Genomic DNA, 22,636 nt, shown 5'->3' with positions numbered 1-22,636 from the left:
GTTTTTCAGAGTTCAGTCTGGTTAGCATGAGTCTTGTGGTGAAGAAATGTTTATATAATATTTGGAAATACTTCTGCATTAAGGATTTATCATATCATAAAGCTGTTTTTCTAGTGATGTTGCAGTTTTTGTCTGATGGTGCCATGCTTTCATTTGGTAGCTTTTTTTTTTTTTTCCTTTTGAGTAGGGGGCCATTTGTCTTTTAGAGTATTATGCTTTATTCAGCCTGCTACAACTTAGGCAGGAGGAAATCTGGCTTTCTTGCTACTGTGTCTTTACCCCAGCATGGAAAGTGAGCCTCCTGTGGGGGTGAGAATAATGTGATTTGAGCTATTGCAAACCTTGGTGCCTCACTTCAAGTCTGTCCTGAAGTCATGGTTATTCTTCTGATGTAAGACACTGATCTTAAAGGATTTGGCTTGAGACCACCAGCTTATTTTGCATAGGCAGTCAAGCCGCCATCATGTGGTAACAGCTTTCGTTGTACCAAATGGAATTTGATTTGAACCAGTGACCTTGAGGTGCAAGGCTCTATATGCAGTTACTTTTCCCTTGAGACACTCAATCCTCCTTAGACTCTCTGATTTTACTACGTGAATGAACCTCCTGTCTATTAACATTTTTGTTTAAATTTCGATGATGAATTGCAATGTAGACTTGCAATGTGCACTTTGTCCTGTTATCGATGCAATGTGTTAGGTATTTGGGCTGTTTACTCTCTTTTTCTTGGGAATAGAGCAGGTAAGGCTGAACTGCTGTTGGTTCAGATGCTTCCAGCAGATGGCACTCAAGGCACTTCAAAATTGACTTTTCCATGTTATCCATTAGCTTTGATTTGAAATGAAAGAAAAAATAAAATATATCAGGCATTATCAATAGTTTCAAAATAAATTAAAAGGATAGTATTCATCAGTGAAAAATATTTTAAAAGATGAAAACATTAGTTTCAGTAATCTTGAATACATAAACAGGTAAAATGCATTTATGGTCCTTTTTGATATGAGAGCTGATTTCTGATGAGAAAGCTTTGGTGTCTGTTCTAATTCGTTATAAAAGGCCAAGTATTCAGCTTTGTGTGTGTGCAGGGTATACAATTGTGCCTCACATGTTTAGTACACAACTGTACAAAAGTGTAAGCATGTGAGCAGTTTGATACTCAAATAACAAACTTTAAAACCACCCTTCTGGAATATCTGTCCCAAGTATCCGTATCAGCTACAGATAGTGCTAGTAAAGAGTAACTTGTGGCAATTTCAGCCACTTAGTTGTATTGGTGCAATTCATTGTAACATTTTTTTGATTCAGAACATGACCTGAAACTTAAATCCTAGGCCGTTGTCAGTGTAGTCTAAATTTTGATAATTAACTGTACAGATTTATCACCTGGTAAATAAGCAAAAAAATTCGTATGAACTTCACACCAGTCAGGAAACAGTTTGGTAACAGGACAGCAAATGTACCTTCCATGAGACTAGCTGGTGGAGGACAGGGCTTGGAGGTCAGAAGTTATCGCTTGTACAGCTTTCACATTAAGCATCTAGAGGAGGAGATAGGAGAGAATGGAAGTCTCTTTTGAAGAGGAAACTTCCTGAATGATTTCTTCTTATATCCTTCAAAGGGAAAATGGAAATCAAAGTTGTCAGTGGGTGTGTTGCCAGGAGTGGAAATAGTCTGTGTCATACACCATTATGGCAGGGAGCAAGAAAGTTTGTGCTAAACACTTTAAAGATGATGAGAAAGGGAAAATTCCAGGGAAAACTAGAAACATGCTCATAAAGTGCGTTGAACAAAGTTGAAGTTTCATGTCATGTGCTATGCTGGGAATATCTTGTAGCAATGGCATGATTGTATTTGGGAGTTGCAGGCAGCTAGATATCAAATCATGGGAAGATGAGGCTTAGTGAAGCCCCATTTGAAGGTAGATTCCTTTCAATAAATGAAATATTCTTTGAAAGGCTCAAGAGATGAAAAGAATTATTAATGTACGAGGGAGGTCTAACATCCAGGGCTGATACCAAGCTTAGATATTAATGCTGAATGGAAGGTTTCTGGAAGAGATTTTGTGTGCTTATTCCTTCTCAGAGACTGCAACAAACTTGTACTTGTCTCTATTAATTGCTATTTAATTTCTTTATAGGAAAAGAATAATATTAAGTGGGCTTCCAGATGGGATTACATTTTGGAGTCCATGCCACACACAAACATCCAGTGGTTTAGGTATGACTTGCATTTATGCAGTGAATAACCTTGCTGGGGAGCACAAAGGCTTCTTATTTGTGCTTCTAGAGATACATAACTTCTGCTGTGGTAACACAAAGTCTGTTAGTCTTCAGGCAAGTAAACTTTCTTGTTTTCATATGTGGAGTGACTTATCAGTCTTGCATCTCTTGGGAGCAACCGTAGTATTGCATTTCACCAAAGGAATGCAACATTAGTGTCCAAAAGGAAGGCAACCTCTATGGTCTTACTTCTTCATCTCCATTTTGTAAAACTTCTGAGAAGTTGCTGCTCGGCAGTGTTGTTATTGTTACTGGCTTTTGCCATTTGTGAAGTAAGAGGTACATATGTCCACTGCACGTTTTGTACAGAGCAGCTGCAAACAAAAAAAAAAGGGCTTCTTTTATGAGTAAAATATATCAAGTAAGTGTATAATTTATGTTGAAATGATAATGTTTTGCAATATTAAGTGTTTGAAAAGGCTGATCAGATTAAATATGTATCCAGAAAATACTAACAGGCATGATGTAGATTTGATTGGCTCATACATGTAAAATCAGCTTTGAGAGCTGTAGCTGTTTCACTAGGAAAATACCTTTGGAGCTATATAAAAAGGAAGATGAAGAAATGCAATATGTAACTGTCTTGAGAATTAACAACATAAATAGTATTCTTGCTTCTGTCTCCTAAGAAGTCATAAAGGTACACAACTTAAAATGGTGTATCTTCTCTGTATGAGAAAGTACTAAAAGGTCTGATGGAATGTCTTCTCTAATATCTGAGTATCTGAGGCTATTCCTATTGACTTGAGCTGTACATGTGGTTTTGAATTGGACTGCATGTCCTGAAACCTGAATAAGTGGACTGAAAGCCTGACTTTTTTTTTCTTTACCTACAGTATAATGAATTCCCTCGTAATTGTTCTCTTCTTATCTGGCATGGTGGCTATGATCATTCTGCGGACCCTTCATAAAGATATTGCAAGATACAACCAGATTGACTCTTCTGTGAGTAAGATTTACAGCTTTTGTATATGTGAGCATGTTTTCTGGCAATGGGGATATCTCTCAAATAGTTTCTATACAATCTGAAGAGATGTATAACTATCTAGAATTTGAAACATAATTTATCTGGGAGTTAAAAATAGCTTTATTGCTATTTTGTCCCTCCTAACAGAAGGAATAAATGGACAGATATGACAGTCATTCTTCTTGGGCGTCGTTTGATGAACTTTTAATCTGCAAGGACAGACTTCAGCTTTAGGAAGTATGTGGAGTGATTCACAGATTTATTTTTTTGCTAGTGAACAAACTCCTTTTTAAAATGTAAGTCCCTTTGTTCCAAAGTCTTAACAAAGGAAAGCTGGTGGTTTTTTTATTTTGTTTTTAACGTAGATTTTCACAGCATACCAACAGCCACAGGATACACTGCAGACACTGAAAAGCTGAAGGAAAGTATTCTGTCAGTGGTTCACCATCAGAAGGTGTCAATTGCTCTGAGTCCTATGACTGCATTATGGAGTCAGTCAGGATGTACAGAGGGTAGCATGACACTGATCTAAGCAGCCAGTAATGTTCTTTATGGAATCTGCATCACTGGAGATACTCGGAAGCCATCCGGACATGGTTCTGGGTAACCTGCTCTAGGTGGCCCAGCTTGAGCATGGGGGTTGGACAGGATGACTTCCAGAAATCCATTCTGACCTCAGCCAGTCAGTGATTCTATGACTGGCAACCTGGGATTATACAGAAGATTCCCCATCAGTGGAGCCCTGTTTGTAGTCATGTTACGTAGATTTAGCACAGGAGCTGTGCTGTAACTGTCGTAGGTATATGTGCAGCACAGAAACAAAGATTTTGCAATCCATTTGGCATGTTTTCTCTCTAGAAATGTGTTTTAAAGTTTGAACAGCCAAACTTGTGAAGAGCAGATATTTTTATTGATAGCCGTGTTTTCCCCTCTTGATGAGAGATCAGGCTTAAAAACTACTGCAGCCAGATATTGTGTCTATCTGAAGCTGCAATAAGAAGCTCCATTGTTGTAACTTTTTCAGTTCCACGGTGGTATTTTTTTGTAGTAGTTTGGCAGGTAGCTTGTCCAGAAAGCAAATGTGCTAGCATGTGACTTGAAAAGTTTAGAAAATCTGTGGTCTAACTCTCATAAGAAATATCATTCTATGTATCTTTGTAAGGTAAGTGAAATCCTTTAAAAGTAACAGACAGTTATAGCAAAAAAAGTTTAAAATAAATAAATAAAAATTAAACTAAGGGCTAATAATGGAGTAAAATTAATGTGAGGAACAGTATTTTCTTACTAAATGTGACAGGAGAGATTCTGATTAACATAGACTGATACAAATTGATGTTGCCTTCTGTCAGTGGCTAGAAAGTGTGATGGAATCATACACTTCCTTTCCACTGAGGAGATCACAGTATTGTATTTTGTATGCAGCATGACTTCAGCACGTTTTCAAGTAGTCTCTCGCTGTGTTAGAACTACTTGGTGTATGTAACAGTTTTTTTTTTTCCTAATACAATTATCCTTGTAATCCCTGTGTCAAACTGAACCTGGTTTGTTTGACCGAAGCTTGTTGCTGACTGCCTGAATCCGTTACAAGTTCTTTTGAAATATTTACCCCTTCAGAATGGGAAGGGGCAAGTCTCTATGGTGGCTTGCTGCCTTGGAAGAGAATATAACTGATTGTGAGGGGGGAAAAAAAAGACTTGACCAGTTGACTGAGAGTGAAAGACTGAGTGAAAATTTACTCTTTCTAATCGGTAGAAGTGGTATTTGCAAGCCAAAGATGAGAAGTAATGTCAGATACTACAAAGGTTTGAATTTGCACTGTCGTTGCTGTCTATCTGGATAAAAAAAAATACTTTAAATGCACAAAAATGTTTCATATTGAAGCTAAAACATCTGAAAGTACTTTTATTCTTCTATGTGTTTTTGATATTTAATGTCTTTTGTTAATGCAAATGCAGACAGTAATTAAAGTGGAAGAATTTTTCCATGTTCTTTAGGAGCTTCATAAAAATGAGCAGTTGTTTGATCTCTCAATTAAATCATGTTCAATATCTTATACTGTGTTGTCTTTTTATTAGTTGGTCATTCTTAATGTGATAAAGAGTGAGAGTTTTAAAAGTTTGATTAGTTTTTACGGATAACAGCAGGGATAGGTGCAACTTTCAAAAAGCCACTTTTTTGTATTCTAGCCAGTGTAAGAGACTTAAAGATCCCTTGTAGTTCAAGGAGCTGATTTTAAAAAGGTGTGAAATAATGGTGCAAAAGAGGGCCCAGGCTGAGGAAGATGCAGTGAAGGAGATTAGTAATCTAACTTCGGGAATGCTGATGGTTCACTTGAACTGGTGGTTCACTGGAACACTTGAAGAGAGAGAAATGCGTGGGCCATCCATTCCAAACCTGCACATTTTCCTTATTTTGTCAGGAACTAAAGTACTAAGTGTTTATGCTTAGGGTTCACCATTTTGAAAACAGATAAGGATTTAGCTTCAGATGGTAACCTTTTACATTCTTTCATTCCTTACAGTTACCTGGGAAAAATCTTCCTTCTGTCTTTACTTTCTTATCTTCTGAACTTCAAGTAACTGTGGTGACTTATAAGAAAGTGTGTTTTTTATTCTTCTTTAACTAAACAAACCTTTCTTTACTGGAAGAGTACTGACGTGTTGGAATTTTACCGAGATACCTGGTATCCTGTCCTTTATGGGCATAGTTATAATCAAAGTGTTATCTTGTGTTTAAGAGACATTTCTCAATTTTTAATACACCAGACTTCTGAGAGTAATTTCTAGCTAACAAATGCAGGCAGAGGTATCAGCATAAGGAAGACAAAGAGAAGATGCTTTGTGTCATTCACCGGTTTGGTCTGTATTCTTTGTTGCACCATTTCTTGCGTGCTGTGATTTTGGTGTTTAAACAGTCCAGTGAACTACATGCAATTCTCTGGGGTTGAATGAAACCTGTAGCTTTTAACTGTATGAGGAAGAGAGAAGTCTTCTTGAGTGGTTGTTTGCTTGCCGTTGTGTGTTTAGGTTTTGTTTTCTGTGGGGGGGAGGTATTTGTTTTTAGCAACTTCATTGAAAAGCTGTATTCTTCAGCAGTGGTTCCTTAGTACCAATGGACTAAGGATTCCTCCCTCCCCCCATGCCATCCATCCATTCACTTCTGTCAGGGGGACAAAGAATGTTTGTACTTGCCCCTAGTGAGTCTAGGGAGCAGACTTTCTTCTGGAGTACAGGGAACAGACTACTTAATCCTTTTCAGTATTGTCATTGAGACTGATATGCTTTGGAAGAAAAAAAAAATAAAAAGAAAGCTTAGCTTGAACTACATTGAATTGCTATAATCCAAGTTAAATTAAATGAAATGTTTTGTTTTGGTTTAAATTTAGAATGATGTTACATGGTTTGGCTAATTACACTTTGTTTTTTCTTGCTCTGAGATGAGGATTTTCTTGATAAATCCTGCCTTTTTCTTGCACTGAACCATTAGGGGGTTATAAAAATCAATGAGTGATGAATCAGATGCAATTAGTCTGTCTCTAGAACTAAACTGGAGGTTAATCAAACTCTAAATATGTATTTCACGTCTTGTTTCTGTTAATTCACTACTGCATTATGTATTTTTGCTAAAGACATTGTTGATTTTGTACAGGAAGATGCCCAAGAGGAATTTGGCTGGAAGCTGGTTCATGGAGATGTGTTTAGACCTCCAAGGAAGGGAATGTTACTGTCTGTCTTTTTGGGCCAAGGAACACAGATTTTCATTATGACATTTATTACTTTATGTAAGTAACTTTAGTTTATTAAGGTGATGTGTTTGTAGTGCAATAGTGTAAGAAAGATGCAATGTTTTTACACAAATATTAGAAGCCTTCTTTTGGAAGTGAAGTCCTTCCTTTAATAAAATAAAATATCAATGCTGTTTCATAACAGTAATCTAGATAGCTTCAGTAATGTTACTGGAAATGATCCTGTTCAAAATGCTGTGGTACCTGGACTAGTTCAGATTCTTCATGATTACAGAATTGAATCTTCCCTGTTACAAGCTTCTTTAAAAACAAAACAACAACAACAAAAAAAAACCACAGTTTGTCATGGTGTAAATTATCTAAGGATCCAGTTATGCAAGTTCAAAGACGTATAATCAAAGCTTTAATGTTCTCAGAACACTTTCTATCTAATACGTTTGACACAACAGCCTACAGCCATGCAGAAATAAGAGCTAGAATGCATGCCGATGAAATAATACTGACACAACATTGAGATAATGACAGCCTGCAATAAATAACTAGACATGTACGTGACTTTGGTACCTGTCACAAGTCAGTGTTTTATTATGTTATCTATAAAGCATATTACCATTCTTTTTTCTTTTGGTTTTTTTTTTTTTTGGATTTTTCTAGACATCGTGGTCTTTCAGTGCTACCACGGAACGGCTCCTTTTTTTTCTATTCATTAAGTGATGCTATAAGATTAATATAAACTTCACATTATTTTCTTTGCGGGTTTGTCCTTCATTATTGATTACAGAGCTCTTTTTAACTTATTTAACTGCTGTAGTTTTTTGCCCAACCAGAGTGTGGAGAAAGAAATGGGGATAGGAGGGGGGAGAATCCTCCTTCTGCTACAAACAAAACTTTCTGCTAGTGATCACTAAGAAACTCCTTTTCTGAGTATCTCGCTGTGCTGGCCTCTATAATTAGTTTGGACTCAGACAATATTTTTTTTAATAGACAGGCTTATTTTCAAGGTAATGCGTTCTTGAGACAAGTGTTGTCCATAGTGGTGGCAAAGTGCTTTTGTGGTATTCCAAGCAACTGACTTAGTCTTTCATCTTCATGCTTATTTCTGTCTTAAAAGGCAAACAAACCACAACCCTTAGCTCTGTCAAATTTTTTGGCTTCTCCAGACCTACTGTTCTCACATCTGCTTTATGCCGCATACTAAACTTCTCTTATTACTTACCATGTGTGAGTAGTGGCCATGCGTATTTACAGCAGAAACGTGGGATGTTGGAAGCAGACTTCTTCAAGCTGCAGTGTGGTTCAAGTTCATTGCTCGTCTCTGGGGAGGGGGGCTGTTTTTTAGTCTGCTGGCTATGAGACACTTTGTGTAAAAGTTGAGGTGGAAATAATGCTTTGTTATGAAGGAAACATTGACGGTAGGGGTACTGTCATATGATGAGATATAAGAGAACTCAAACATGTAGTCTTTATCCGAATATCTGGTGGTGGAAGGGGGTAAGCCTATACTCTGATATGTGTTACCAGAGAATCTGATGTTTCAACGAGTATCTAAATCTCTTTGTATCTTTAGTCCTAGCTTGCCTTGGTTTTCTTTCTCCTGCCAACCGTGGTGCTCTGATGACCTGTGCAGTTGTATTGTGGGTCTTACTAGGAACTCCAGCTGGTTATGTGTCTGCTAGAATGTACAAGAGTAAGTAGAAGCATTTGTTTAATGTGGCACAGCAGGTTAAACTCAGAATTGCTGAGCTTAATATAAACTTCAAACTGGAGCTCATGTCTCAGACAATAAACCTGCTTCTTGCTGCCCTGCTGTAAAACAGTTGGAAAAAGTCCACACCTTGAAATTGTTTTTACTTCTTCCCCTCAGCATTTAGAGGCGAGAAGTGGAAGACAAACGTTTTGCTTACAGCTCTGCTTTGTCCTGGGTAAGTGTTTCCCCTTGTTCTTAGAATTCCTCTTGGCCTTAGAATTCTTTTGAGTGACCGGTTGAAAGCTGTTGCTTAGGAAGTTAACTTTGGCAATGTAGCTCTGTTTTAATAGGCAGTAAATCTTAAGCCAAAACAGATCTAAGAATCTGGAGAAGTTTAGTATGCTTCCAGGTGAGAATAATGCAGAGATTCTCTGAAGTTGTAAGCCTTTATATAAATGTAGGTAATGTCCAGTTTCTGAGATTGCTGTGGTTGTGTATCATACTATGGCCAATGCTGTTGTGCTTGGGAAGAGTGACAGTTCTCCTACCTTTCGTTTTCTCGTAGCTCTCAAGACCTTTTGTGAGAATTAGGTCAGTGAAGGAAGGGAATAGAAACTAATTTCTTCTGCAAGTCTTCTGTATTTCGTGGTTTCAACTTTGGCTACATGAAGTTATCCTTTTACAAATGCCCTTGGCAAAGGTTAAGGAAAAAGTTATAAATTTCTTAAGGTATTTCTGCCAAAAAAAAAAAAAAGTATAAGTTGATTTCAACTAACATAGAGCTTCATCAAATGAAATGTAATGTGTTCGATAACAACTGAGTGTAGTATTTCTATGAGGAGATCTTATTTCTAAACAAAATGTGCTTCAGTCTCCCTGCTGTCATTTAGATATTATCTTGAGAGAGAAGAAACTATTTATCGGTGGAAGAAATATTGTTGTGATCATTTAAACTCCCAAATAAATTAAGTTTCACAGAGGAAGTAAAATGATTGGGGATGGTAAAATAGGAACAGATGTCTTGATTATGCTATGCTAGTTCAGTGAATTTGCATAACATCGTAAACAACCTAAGGCACTTACAGTCTCAGTAGACTGATGGGTGTTCATATATGCGGTATTTTTTTCTAGCTTTGGAGGGGGTAAGTGGGGTCTGCATTAAAAGCATGGGTAGATTATAAAATGGATTTATTTTTTATTCGACAAGATGCATACACCATAGGTAACTTTGAATGCGCTTATTTAACATGTCTATTCCCCCAAACGGTTTTGGCAAGCGTAAGGCTTCTTCTGCCTGCCTATTAATCTAGTCAAACCCTCTCTCCCCTTCCTTTCTTAATTAAATAGGGTGGAATGTGCATGTTTACTTAAGGGTAGCATAAATTCTGCCTCAGGAACCCTTTTTTAACAAAACCCAGAGAATGGTGCATTTTGCTGTGGCCCTTCCTGAGGCTGAATCTTTGTGAATTCAGAAGATTCAGAACACAGGACAGTGGGAATTCAAGCAGGCTTTTAAATGGCGTTCTCTTGCAGAACGTTAGAACGTTTTGTTTTACTTTCAGAATGGGATGTTTGAAATCTTCGTCATACGTCTTGGAGTTGTTTTTCTAAGATGGTTAGAAAATGAGGCGTATGCACTCAATGTGGGAGGAAAGAACAGGTCTGCCATAACTGATGACGTATTTGTTTAACTTCTCTGAAAGCGTGAGCTGCTTAACTGTGTAACTTCACGAGGTGTTAATACAAAGACTCTTGAGAGATCTTCCCCATAACAATCCATCCTTCTGCTGCAATGTTGTAGCGTGGTGTATGTTTGTTGTGAAACTGACGTGGCCTCCTAATTACGAGATTTTTCTATCACTATGTTTTTTTTCAGAGAGAATTTACTGATTAGAAAGGACCTTTGTAAAGGAGTTAAAAACTGGCAATATTAGGAAAGTTGATTCAGATTTTTTTATTTTTTTTTAAAAACTAGTCTTTTAGCATAGATTTTATAATGGAATCTTTCAGTTACTTTTTTTGTTTTATGTGTAGTATCTTTAGATAGTGGCTTTACCATAGGTACCTGCACTAGAGGCATTGGGTGTTGCAAGCATTTTTATATCAACTGCACTATTGCTGAAAGTAACTACGACTGTTAGAGAATGAAAGATTGCAAGAAGCAACATTTTTCTTATGCAGGCCTTTAGCTGGCTTGGTTTTAATACTAACATATTTATTATTTCCTGAGTGTTTTTTATATTATCTGATCTTTTTTTCAGAATTGTCTTTGCTGATTTCTTCATTATGAATCTCATTCTGTGGGTAAAAGGATCCTCCGCTGCCATCCCTTTTGGTACTTTGGTTGCTATCCTAGCCATGTGGTTTGGAATTTCAGTCCCACTAACCTTTATTGGCGCATATTTTGGCTTCAAAGAGAAGGTAGGGCTCTTTGTATGCACTTTTGAAATACACTTGTCTTCTGCAGTTGAGCCATTGAATCTGTAATACAAGAACTGGTTTGACTGAAATACAGCCCTGTGACTAAAGTGATATTTCAATTTCTCATGATTTTGAAATTCTGTATGTGCTCATAAAAAAGCTGCATCAAACTTTTTCTGACTACTGGAATCAGAATTTGATAGTGCTCTTGTAGAGGTCTTAAGCGCTTGTTTCTTCTACTTCAATAGTACTTCACCCTTTTCGGTTTTGAAGTAACTTCAATTTGTGTTTCAGTAGTTTGAGATAATGCCAGGCAACTACGTTTTATTTTATTTTTTTTTTCAATTAAAGACAGCAGAGTTCTTTCCTCTGTGTTCTAACTTGCTTAATGACCAATGGCTGGAGTGTTTAAAGTGTGTGTATTTTTCCTAATGATAGATATCAGGTTTGTAGGGTGTTTTTTTTTTGGTTTGGTAACTTGTGATAGCTTATGGATGAAAAGAATTGAAAGTTAAGTTTATCAAATCTTTAGATACTTAATACTAGGGAAAAGTAATCTTATTTATGATGTAACAATTTATCTTTTAATCATGTTAATTTCATTCAAAGCCTATTGAACACCCAGTTCGTACAAACCAGATTCCTCGCCAAATTCCGGAACAGTCCTTTTTCACAAAACCATTGCCTGGTATCATAATGGGTGGCATCTTGCCCTTTGGCTGTATTTTCATTCAACTCTTTTTCATTCTGAATAGCATTTGGTGAGTATTGCTTTGTTGTTATTGCTGCTCTAGTTACACTGGTTTGATAGCGAGCACTGTGAGTTTGAACATTCTAAGCCAGTTAACATGAGGAATAACAGATTCTTCGTGCAGACTTTTTTGGAATTTCCAGAATCTGCATATTTTTTTCCTATGCTTAGAAATTAAAAAAAAAATGTAGTTCTTATTGACACCCATGAAGCATGAAATTAGAGTCCCAGTTGTCTTGTTTTATCTTTCTGGCTCTGAACAGCATATACACAGTTTCTTGCTGCAGTGCTTAGGTAGAGCTTAAGCTATTGTATAACTATATTGTGATCTATGAAACTAATATTATCTAGCAGCTTTAGCTCTTAAATCAGATCAATATATTGGGATTCCATCTTCTGCAAAACAAGGACTCCACCCCTTCTGAAACATCCACGACAGTCATGAATCTTGTCAAAACCTGGTTAAGCAGGTGGATAGAGAATTGACAGTAAAATCTTTCATAATTATCACAATGTAAATATGAAGAGTTTAATATTTCGTTGAATGGAAAATATTAATATTAAAGTGCCAGTTTTTTCCAACCGTCCTTAGTCTATCCTGAGATTTCTTACAGAACATTTTTCTAAATAAATTCTTAAATGTAAATATATTAGACATACCAGACTTTCACATTAGTCCTCAACAGAACTATGAACTCTGTAGTTTGTGCTGGAAAATGTAACTGACATACAAACAGGTACACTTTGGAGCTTTTATAGTTGAATTTTTTTTCCTAACTGTATGGGTGTGTTGATTTTTTGTTTGTTCTTATTAGCTTATTATATGGCCATGTAACACTGTAAGTTAACTCAGAACTTCAGCTAAAAATGATACTCTTATTTATTTATTTATTTATTTATTTTAGGTCTCATCAAATGTACTACATGTTTGGTTTCCTGTTCCTAGTTTTTATAATTCTTCTAATTACGTGTTCTGAGGCTACAGTTTTGCTGTGCTACTTCCATCTCTGTGCAGAGGTAAAAAGTACAGTTCTGATGTAGATATCATTTTTAGGTAGAATATGTTAGAAGTAGAATTGAGGTATTCACATATTCTGTGGTGTGCTGGACACCATAAATGGCTTGTATTGTCAGCCCTTGACATGCCTGTCCTAGCCACTTCTCTGAAATGCACCTCCTGCTTCAAAAAGTTCTTGTAGTTTTTCCAGTGGTACTACAACTATCATTATAAACTGCCTGCCTCCTTTAATGGTGCAGGCGTTTCTGAAAGTACATGGACATCAGCACTAGCCTTCTAGTCATACTGTTTCTGTTCATAAGTAGGCTGAGTAGGAAGACTGCTATGCAAACTTGTCATACAAGACTTCAGGCTTTATTTGATGGTGGCTTTAGCTTAGTGGTAGAAAGCAATGGGTGTGCAAAGGGGAGAAATTTTTCAAGTTGACTTATGAGGTTTGCGTGTACTTCAGGTTTTACTAGACTTTTTTCAGCACTGAAATTTATATCATTAAAAGGTATCTTTCCTTTAATGTTTGGGAGAAGGTAAAACCTGAGGTTTGTCCTGTCAAGCACTGCATAATGCCATTATGATACAGTTTCAGCATCCAGTTAAAGGTTTTGTGTGTTGACCAGGAGAGATTTACAAAAACTCTCAGCATCCGTGACATTTGTATGCATTGCAAGTAGGGAGAACTTCGGTCTTTAGTATCTGTTCCTTGCAGTTACTGTCTATTCTGCTTGCAATTCAACTGCATACTAGAGCGCCTTTGCTGCTTTTTTTTTATGGTGATATGTTACTATTTGTAAAGTTGCCAATCTGAGAATGAGCACTAACAACTTTAAGATTAATCCATTGGAGCAAAAAGTCTCTGCATACATGTGGCTGATAAGTAATATTGGTACAAATATGGTGGGAAAATCTACATTTACTTAAGACAGTGTAGACTGGACCTTTATTTTCTGCAACCATCTGCAGTAGATAAGCACAAATAAACAGACTTGATCCTAGAATAATTTAGTGTTCATGGTGGAAACAGTACAGCGGACATTGAGGAAAAAAAATAGTTATGCACTATGTTGGGTTTTTTTGGAGATACCTATGATTCTTCAAAACTTGTTTCATGAAACAATGCTAATTTTTAAAAAACAGATTGTTTATTTTTTGTTTTCTATGTGATGTTTCCTACTGAATGGTTTATTGTTTCTTTCAGGATTATCATTGGTGGTGGCGATCGTTTCTGACAAGCAGCTTTACAGCTGTTTATCTCTTTATCTATGCAGTTCATTACTTCTTCTCTAAACTCCAGATAACAGGAACTGCTAGCACTATTTTATACTTTGGTTACACAATGATCATGGTCTTGATTTTCTTCCTTTTCACAGGTGAGTATAGCATTCAATGTAAAATGAATGCAGGGGTTTCATTATTTGTCTAAATTTCACCTAACATTTCATGTTTCAGTCTGAAACATTAAATACAGTTTATGACTCCTTGGTCAGTATTACTTTTATGGTTTGTGAAACCACAGTGAGATATTCTTAGAGGCTTTTTGTTTAACTTGAAATTACTTTTATAGTGCAATTTTCCGTTATTGCATATTATATTAGCAGCGAGTTCAAACCATTGTATTTTCAAAGAGCCTTTCTTGTTCACTTGGATATCAGAGGTATTTAACTTAATTTTGGATTTCATAATTGATTCTATTTCTGTAGTTAAAGATTGTTCTCAGTATATGGAGGATAAAAGATGTTTTCATCTTTCACTATTAGCAGGTGAGGCAGAATGGTACTGGATGACAATAGTGAGCTCTAGTACTGTTAGAGATAGGTGAATTGTGTACCTGTTGAATTGTGGCACCCCTTCTTAATGGCACGAAAACACCTTAACTGGAGGAACCTTTTTGAAATACAGCTTTCCATTTTAGTAATCCAGTTTCTGTTCCTGATGGTACTCATGCAGACTAAGTGCCTTTTACATAATTACTCCAATATTCATAGTCATGTGGCTCAAAATATAGTTTTGAGGTTGGTTTGATGGGAAAGCCATGCCAGTTTTACCATGTGAAATTAGAAGCTCTTTGAAGCTTCTCATAGCCAGGAGTGTTCTGTATTGGTGTTCTTCACTGCTGCTGTTCTGTACGTAGTTTTAACACATGAAGTTATGTATTACTCTACTTGACATGGGAAAGTACTGCAGTGATAGAACTAGAAAAAATGCTAGTTCTTGTATAATGAATTGCTTATAAAACCAGCCTTATGTTCATTCCTGAAATTTGTTCCAAAAGAAAAGGATCTCGTTGTGGACGGTACGATGGTTCACATTGTTACTTCTTAACATCTACCTGATTATCATAGCCTGCAGTAAATACTTTCTGTTGTCTTCGTGGAATGTGTCACTTAACTCCCTTGATGCAATTTAGAAAAGAATGGCTAAAATAAGTAATGAAAGAAGCCTTAGCATCATACTTTTTAAGTTCAGTGGTGAGAAGGACCTCCTTCATCTTTCTGTCTTTAACACTAGTTGAGTATGTACAAAAAAGATAGCACTATTCATATTAAAATGCTGAAGAAAATTACGGTGTTTGAGAAAAACAAATACTCTCTAGAAATTAAATTTAATAATAATAACTGTTACCTATTCCTAGATCTTTATTGTTTCTTGTTATTTAGAACTGTCTTCTAAGGGAAGTCAAAAGAAGCTTTAAAAACAAAAAAAGGAAAACAAGGAGGACTTAATTCTTCTAATTCTTTATTATTAGAAGGCAAACACAGAAGTTGGCATATTGCCAGTTAAAACCCTGCTTAAATCCTGGCAAAACAGACAAGCTCCAGATGTCCTCTATAATATATATATATATATATATATATAAAATAGATTTATTAAAAAGAAATTAAAAAAACCACCCTGTAGTCTGAAATGTTTTAATTACTTTTAAACTAAGGCAATATGTTAATGTGTCTGGGTTTTAGCATAGGTTAGCTGCTATTCTGCCAATTTCAATTTCACTTACAAGATGCAAATTGGTAGAATTAAAAAATATCCCTTTCATATATAAAACGATAATTGAAACTGTCATGGCAGCTGCTGAAGTGGCATTAAAAGCTTCAGATGTGCTGATCCTGGAGTTCTTGATGTGGAGACCAGTGAGGCCCCAAAAGTACAATAATAAATAATAAACTGTGCTGCTGTTACTGCTGTGATGCTGTCATTTTTAGTTATTTACTTATTTTTAAATATGTTGGTGGCTGTGCTATATTTGTAGTTCATGAGGAAAGCTTTTACGTGGTCACTAAAAAAAAAAAGTTGCAGAATAGCTAGTCACTAGAAAGGTGAAAGATGTGTAGAGTGTGTAATAAATCTTTGCTAATTTAAAATGCAGTAATAATTTTCTTTCCTGTGTTCAGTTTGGTAGTTGATGTTTGGGCTGAAATTTAAGCTATTGCAGATAAATGATTCAAAGTTCGATGTTTTCAGCTTTATTTTGTAGAATATTCCTTAATAACACTTGTGGAAAGTAAGGGTTCTTCACCAGTTTATGGAGGTTAAATAGTTTACTAACATAACTTGGCACGCTGCTTGTAGTAATAGCATTCTTCTTGTACGTATGTTCCCAAAATGGGACCTTGGCCTGTTCCACTTAAGTTAGCAGTAGGCATTCTGGTTTTCTGTGTTGCATGCTAGGTCTCAGCAGCTGTGACAGAAATATGAAGGGCAGTGTTAATACCTCCTACACGGCAGCACGTTATGTTACCGTGAGTGTTACAGAAAAGATTGTAGTGAATAACTATATAGGAACTGAATACTTGTATGGCAACAATGACAATAATATAATCTGGTGAAGACTAAGCGTGCACACCCAAACGAGACAATTTTATTTCAACGTGCAGCTAATCTTTCAAGAAGGAATAAGTATGGTTAAATGTGGATAGCTACATGATTACATGCATTTTATGCTAGGAGACGAAAAATGCTGATCATAGTCAAAGCATGTTGCTTTAGTGACCTCTATTTTTGAACATCATTTTCACTTGTGGGTTAATGCCATTTTCAAAATTGAGTTTTGATCTTCTGGGTAGATTGTGTTTAGAATCTGAGATTCTGAAGCACCCACCACTGTGCAATGATTGAAACCAGTATGATACAGAGAGCTTTTAAGGTACATAAGAAGTATCAGCCAAGTGCAGAGTGCTTTTCTATTTGCTTTCTTACAAATTGTTCGTGCTTTGAATTCTTTTTTCTTCATTAAACAATAAAGCTAGAAGAGAAGAATAGAGCAGAAAAGTCTGCTTAATGTATTTCGGCATTATTCTGTGGAATAATCCTTGTTTTTAATGTTGAATCTAAACTAGTTTACTAATAACCTTCCTTTAACCAGTTAGATGCTAGCTTTTCATCTTCTTTCTCATATAAGAAAACTGTTGCTGAGAGAGAGTGTATATTACAGGCCAGAGTATTCAACACTATAGGAAGTGGAGGCCAAAAAACTCAAAGAAACAACTGAGATGTCAGTGTCTCCCTAGTAAGTATAAACAGGTGCATTGGATGTATTTTGCTTCCTGGATGGAGAAACTACTCAAGACATCTTCACAACTAGGTACTTGAATTTTAAATATCTCGCACAAAAATGATCTTTTAGCTGTGCCTCCCTAGGAAGAACAGTCATGTGCAGTGGGCTGCAGTGCACTAGGATGGTATCAGCCTCCTAGACTAGCAGGGGTTATTTAGAGAGGCAGGATCTTAAGATATGAAGGTCACCAACTTGGGGAAAAATAAAGGCTTATTCCGTGAAAGTGAGTTCTTAAATGTATGTTGTTCAGATGCTTTTTCATATAATTGAAGCAGCTGAGTACTTGTGATTGGTTAAGGTAGACATTACCCACAAAATTAATTGATCATGTTGAATTAGAACAAATAGATTTTACAGGCTCAGTGGAGGAATTGGTGTCAGGCTTGGTATCTTTGTGCTGTGACATTTAATAGATTTGCATATTAAAGCTGTGAAAACCTTACAATGGTAAGGAGTTTAGACCAATCGTAGAATAACTTTAGAGGTTACTTCTTTGAACTACTGGTGGTTTTTTGTTTTGTTTTTGAATGTACTTACTGCTAGAATTTAACAGCTCTAAGGGAAAAAAGGCTTTATGTCTTTATGTATCTGTTTTCTGTTTTGTTGCGTTCATTGATGTGTGTCAGTGAAGCGGCAAGCTGAAGAGGTATGCTCTTTGTTGATAGTGCCTCAAGACTTTGATTTCAGTTTGAATGTGTTTGAAAGAAACATATGTAAGCAAGATGCTTGGGTGATTACAGCTTATCTAGGTAGTCCTGGTATTCTAATCAGAGAAGCATAATTTGATAATTTGAGCGGGATGATTTTTATTTAGGAACAGGACGTGCTTAGAAAAATGCTCAAGATTGAAGAGCTGAGTGTTTTTCAAGAAAATATACTTCAAGCCATGCTACTTTGGATGGCAAAGTTGTACTGTAAGTAGTGCAACCAGTAATGACAACTTTACTGGGTAGAGCGACAGGTGTAGGAAACTGGTTGTATGCTTATCTGTATTAAAATTAACTTTATTTAAAGCAAAAGAGGAATCTGAGAACCTGCTACCCGAGTCATCACTGTCCTAAAGGTCCAGTATGTTGAAGCTTTCGTATAAAGTGCTAAAATTTGTAACAAATGGCAGATTTGTGAAATGGTCTAAAATGTAGGAAACATTCTGGCTAGAATTTTTTTTAACAAACCAAACTAGGTCAGAGTTGTTTTTCCCCAGTCATTACTCATTTGAATATTCCTTTCTGATTTGGATATTTACTGCTCTACAGAAAATTGGAAACCTTCTGACAAAATTTGTGGACCTCTTTAGAGGTTCATGGAATCATCGGCACCTATAGGTCTGAGGTGGGGGCAAAAACCTGAATGTCAGTGGAACCAGACACTGTACTGCTTACATTCTTTAAAAAAAATAAATAATAAGCTTTTCATTGCACTAACATAAGCAATGCTGTAGGTAAGGTAGCTATACAAGGAAACCTTATAAATAATGTTTCCTTAACTTGTGTCACTTTCTATCCATTAATACTGATGGTGTAATATCAGCACACCCATGCACTGATGTTTCTGGTCTGTAGAGCTATCCACACCTGAAATTTGTAGGATACATTTGTGTCCGTGGGGAAGAAGATATTACTGTTCCTGGTAAGCCCTAATTATAGATGTAGGACTAAAGCACTGTGGAAGTAATAACAGAAGGAAACTCTGCTGACAAAGAAGGTAATGAGTACATAAGGCTGTATTTTACGTGATGAGTCTAGCCTTTCTCTCTTGAGCTTGTACGTTCATGCTTCAAATCTGGTGTCTGACAAACATTACCACTTACTGCTTGTGTTACAAAACACTGACTTACTCTAATTCCAATACATTGGCAAAATTTCTGATAAAGTTTAAAAAAAAAATGAAGTGGGGGGAACTTGGTCTTTGATTAGCTAAACAGGCCTTTTTAAGAGGGAAGCTGAAAATCAGTGTTACTGAAACCTGTGAAAATCTGTTTATAGATGAAATGCTTGTTCACAGTGTGAAGTCTGCTGATTCTGCTATAAATGAAGCCATGTTTTTTAGAAAGCTGGTGTATCATAAAAATTCAGAACAACAAGGATTGGAGGAAAATGCTGTGCATTTAGAGTATGTTCCCATATTGAGTTATGACATGTTCAGAAAACTGTGGTAAATCTCATTCTTGTGTTAAAGTTCTACCATTTTCTTATGATATTACAATTCTGTTGTAGAACAGCAGATAGATTTTAAGGTATGTCATCTGTTAAACATTTGGAAGAAACATTGCTTTCAAAGCCATAGAAGGCTCAAAGTGGGCTATATTATAAAAACAACCAGAAAGCAGATGCTGACAACCATTATTAGGAAGAGAAAACATGAGAGTAAGACTTAGAGTAACAATGCTGATATTGGAGTATTGGACACAGTAGGAAGGAATGAGAATTGACCATAAACTGCAAAGACTTCGCGATGTCAGGCCTACAAAGGAATTAAATTCCTTCTGTGGTTAGTGTCTGATCTCCTATCAAGAGCAGTAAATCTGCTGTCTCCTACTGTTTCAGAGGATGATAACTGCAAACTCAGAGGGAAAGGGTAATCTGTGGCACGTAATAGTAGGCTGTCAAAAAGCCTTTAACTGCAGATATACGTGGTAGCACGAAGGACACAAGAATTGGCATATAGATAATAAGCATCCAAAGACAGATTCCTCACTTATCAAATGCATAGATGCAATCTGAAAGATAGAAAGTGTAATGAATGCAGAAGAGACAAATACCTAATAGTGAACCTCCTAGTTAGTACACGAGTCTCAATGAAATAATGAAAAAGGTTGGAGCTGATGTTAAATGTGGGCTGTAGAAATAGAAAATGAGGAATGTAAAATCGGTGGAGCTGAATGCATCATCTTGAAAGTGACGGTAGTGTAGCTAATAAGGGTTGTCACAGGGATGGTGTGTAGTTGTGTCTTTGAGAGCGAGTTCAGATGAAACGGAGACTTTTTTTTTTTTTACTGATAAAGATTAGTATCTGCATAGCAATTTACACATAGGTAAAAGCATGAGAAACAATGTGTCACCTCCCAAAGTAGCTTAAGACTTAACTGTATGGGAGTCAATGTCTCCTTGCGTAGTAAGTTTTTAAAGGAATTCATAAATAAATGTGCTGGACAATGTCTTTGCAGTTGTCCCTTAATAGTTACTGTGGGATGAAAAACACAGTCTTGTTCTTCAGGTTAAAAACAGAAAACTGGTATAGCCAATCTCATTCAGTGTTGTCATATCTCTTCGTCGTCTGAATCTGGGGCACATGTCAAGTCCTATGGCTTGAGTTACCAAAGTGCTTGCAGAAGGTTATTTTTTTATTTCTTTTTCTCTTTCTGTTGGGTTTGATGGCTGAAGAAATGGACTGGTAAGAACTCGAGGAAGATTATACCCAAGAACCTTAACAGCAGTACTCCAAGTCAGTGGTGTGAGAACAGAGCAAGCATGTTAGTGGCACTTTCTCCCAGCCTTCCATCACCTGTGGCTCAAGGGTTTTTTTAGCACTTGAAATGGTGTCTCTGTAATTAATAGCCTTTGGATTTCTTTGTTCATTAATTTGTTCGGTTGACTGAAACACTGTGTTTTTAGGATCCATAGTGACCTGTGGCAAGCAAATCCACAGCTTGAATATACTTTACATAAAAATTGTTCATTTTGGTTTGAGCTTGCTACTGCTAGTTTTGTTTGATTCTTGCTCCCAACTGCTGTAGTGCTCAGAGCATTGTTTTAGCAAAAGGAAGTAACGGGATATACAGAGTTAGGAGATCATTGCTCTTGAGTGTCAGTAGAGCACAATGAACAGAAAACCAGGCCAGGTGACTTTTCTGAAGGTCATGTTTTCTAGCATAAGTCATAGATGACCATGAGATACTGTAGTCCTTAAAAAAAAAAAACAAAAAAACACACACAAACAAAAGTGGAATGATTTAGGTAAATGTTGACTTTGCTTGTATAGAAAAATCATTTTCTTAAATGGTGCTTGTGTGCCCGCTAGTGGTGATAGTAGCAACACCTTCAGTATATTAAATGTCCATCAAGTAGTCTGGTCCTAAAAGTCATCTTTGATCTAAATAAATAACTTAGCCTGGGGATGAGCGTGTGTTGTTAAATTTAACAAGTGTTGTTATTTTGGATAGTTAACTGGATTACAATGTTATATTTTGTCCTGCTGGGATATACTTGTTAAATTTTTCTCTCAGCGCAGTCTGGAGGATTAAACTAAGCATTTTCACTTTCTCATTTTAGGAACTATTGGATTTTTTGCCTGCTTCTGGTTTGTAAGTAAGATTTACAGTGTTGTGAAAGTGGACTGAAAAGCTTCAAAGTCTCTTTTGAACATATCTCCCTTGCTGTTTGATATTTTTTTTACCATGTATTGAGAAACGCACTGTGTAATTCTAATTTGTAAAAGCTGAACAGCAGACTACAGCTTAAAATACTTTTTTTCTTTTTTTAATGGAAGGAAATGGCACCATTGGGAAAAAAAAGTTTACATCAGTATGCTCATTGAACATGTTAATTCTAATCATTCTAAAACTTGTATCCAAAATTTGATTTAGAAGAAATAAAGCCCCTGTGAACTAGTTTATTTGAGAAATGAGTGCATTATACCAGTCCTCCAGCTGAAATTTCTTGTATTGTTTTTTTGTAACGTTTTTTGGTTTCCGATTATATACCATCAAAGCACAGGACTGTCAAGTAAATCTATGTAAAATGTGAATTTTTAACTTAACTATGACTGTACATATTATCCTACACCTTCTGTACAACTAGATATCTTCTTACAACTGTACATGCTCTTAGTGTAACGTAGACTTTATTAAAAATATCGACACTGGTTTTTGTTCAAATAAAACTGCACAACTCCACCTGACTTGTTTCCTTTTTTGTTAATTAGGCCTTCGCTATTTGAACACAGATCACATTAGCTTAACCCATTGATAGCTGTCCAATTTATATTGCTTGTAAATAGCTTGGCTATGACTTCCATGCACTATTTTTCTTATATGGCTGAAAATTGTCTCTGCAAGCAGGACTGCTATGCTACTTGAGTCCATGTCTCTAGGATGGCCAGAGGCTTCTGAAATTGCTGTGCTTCAGCTGTGCACTTACTTTCTCTCCAAAACATTTTTGATTTGCAAATCTTTGCTTTCTATACTAGAGCAAATTCCCTTTCTCTTCTTTTAGCAGTCT

General features: G+C 36.3%; 1 protein-coding gene across 1 annotated transcript in view; it reads left to right on the top strand.

The window, feature by feature from the left end:
* Positions 1-22,311, top strand: part of LOC308177280 (transmembrane 9 superfamily member 2-like) — a 32,027-nt gene extending 9,716 nt beyond the window's left edge. Inside the window, exons 8-17 of the mRNA XM_080554243.1 lie at positions 2,138-2,217; positions 3,116-3,224; positions 6,895-7,027; positions 8,559-8,678; positions 8,856-8,913; positions 10,940-11,099; positions 11,709-11,860; positions 12,756-12,867; positions 14,061-14,232; positions 21,689-22,311. Coding sequence (XP_080410369.1) covers positions 2,138-2,217; positions 3,116-3,224; positions 6,895-7,027; positions 8,559-8,678; positions 8,856-8,913; positions 10,940-11,099; positions 11,709-11,860; positions 12,756-12,867; positions 14,061-14,232; positions 21,689-21,756 — 1,164 coding nt within the window. The 3' untranslated portion in view covers positions 21,757-22,311. The remainder of the gene's footprint in view (positions 1-2,137; positions 2,218-3,115; positions 3,225-6,894; positions 7,028-8,558; positions 8,679-8,855; positions 8,914-10,939; positions 11,100-11,708; positions 11,861-12,755; positions 12,868-14,060; positions 14,233-21,688) is intronic.
* Positions 22,312-22,636: the final 325 nt, after the last annotated feature.

Source organism: Anser brachyrhynchus (assembly GCF_964034855.1).
Source record: "Anser brachyrhynchus genome assembly, chromosome: 13".
In the NCBI taxonomy this organism is placed as follows: domain Eukaryota; kingdom Metazoa; phylum Chordata; class Aves; order Anseriformes; family Anatidae; genus Anser; species Anser brachyrhynchus.
This window is presented reverse-complemented; position numbering and strand designations above follow the sequence as displayed.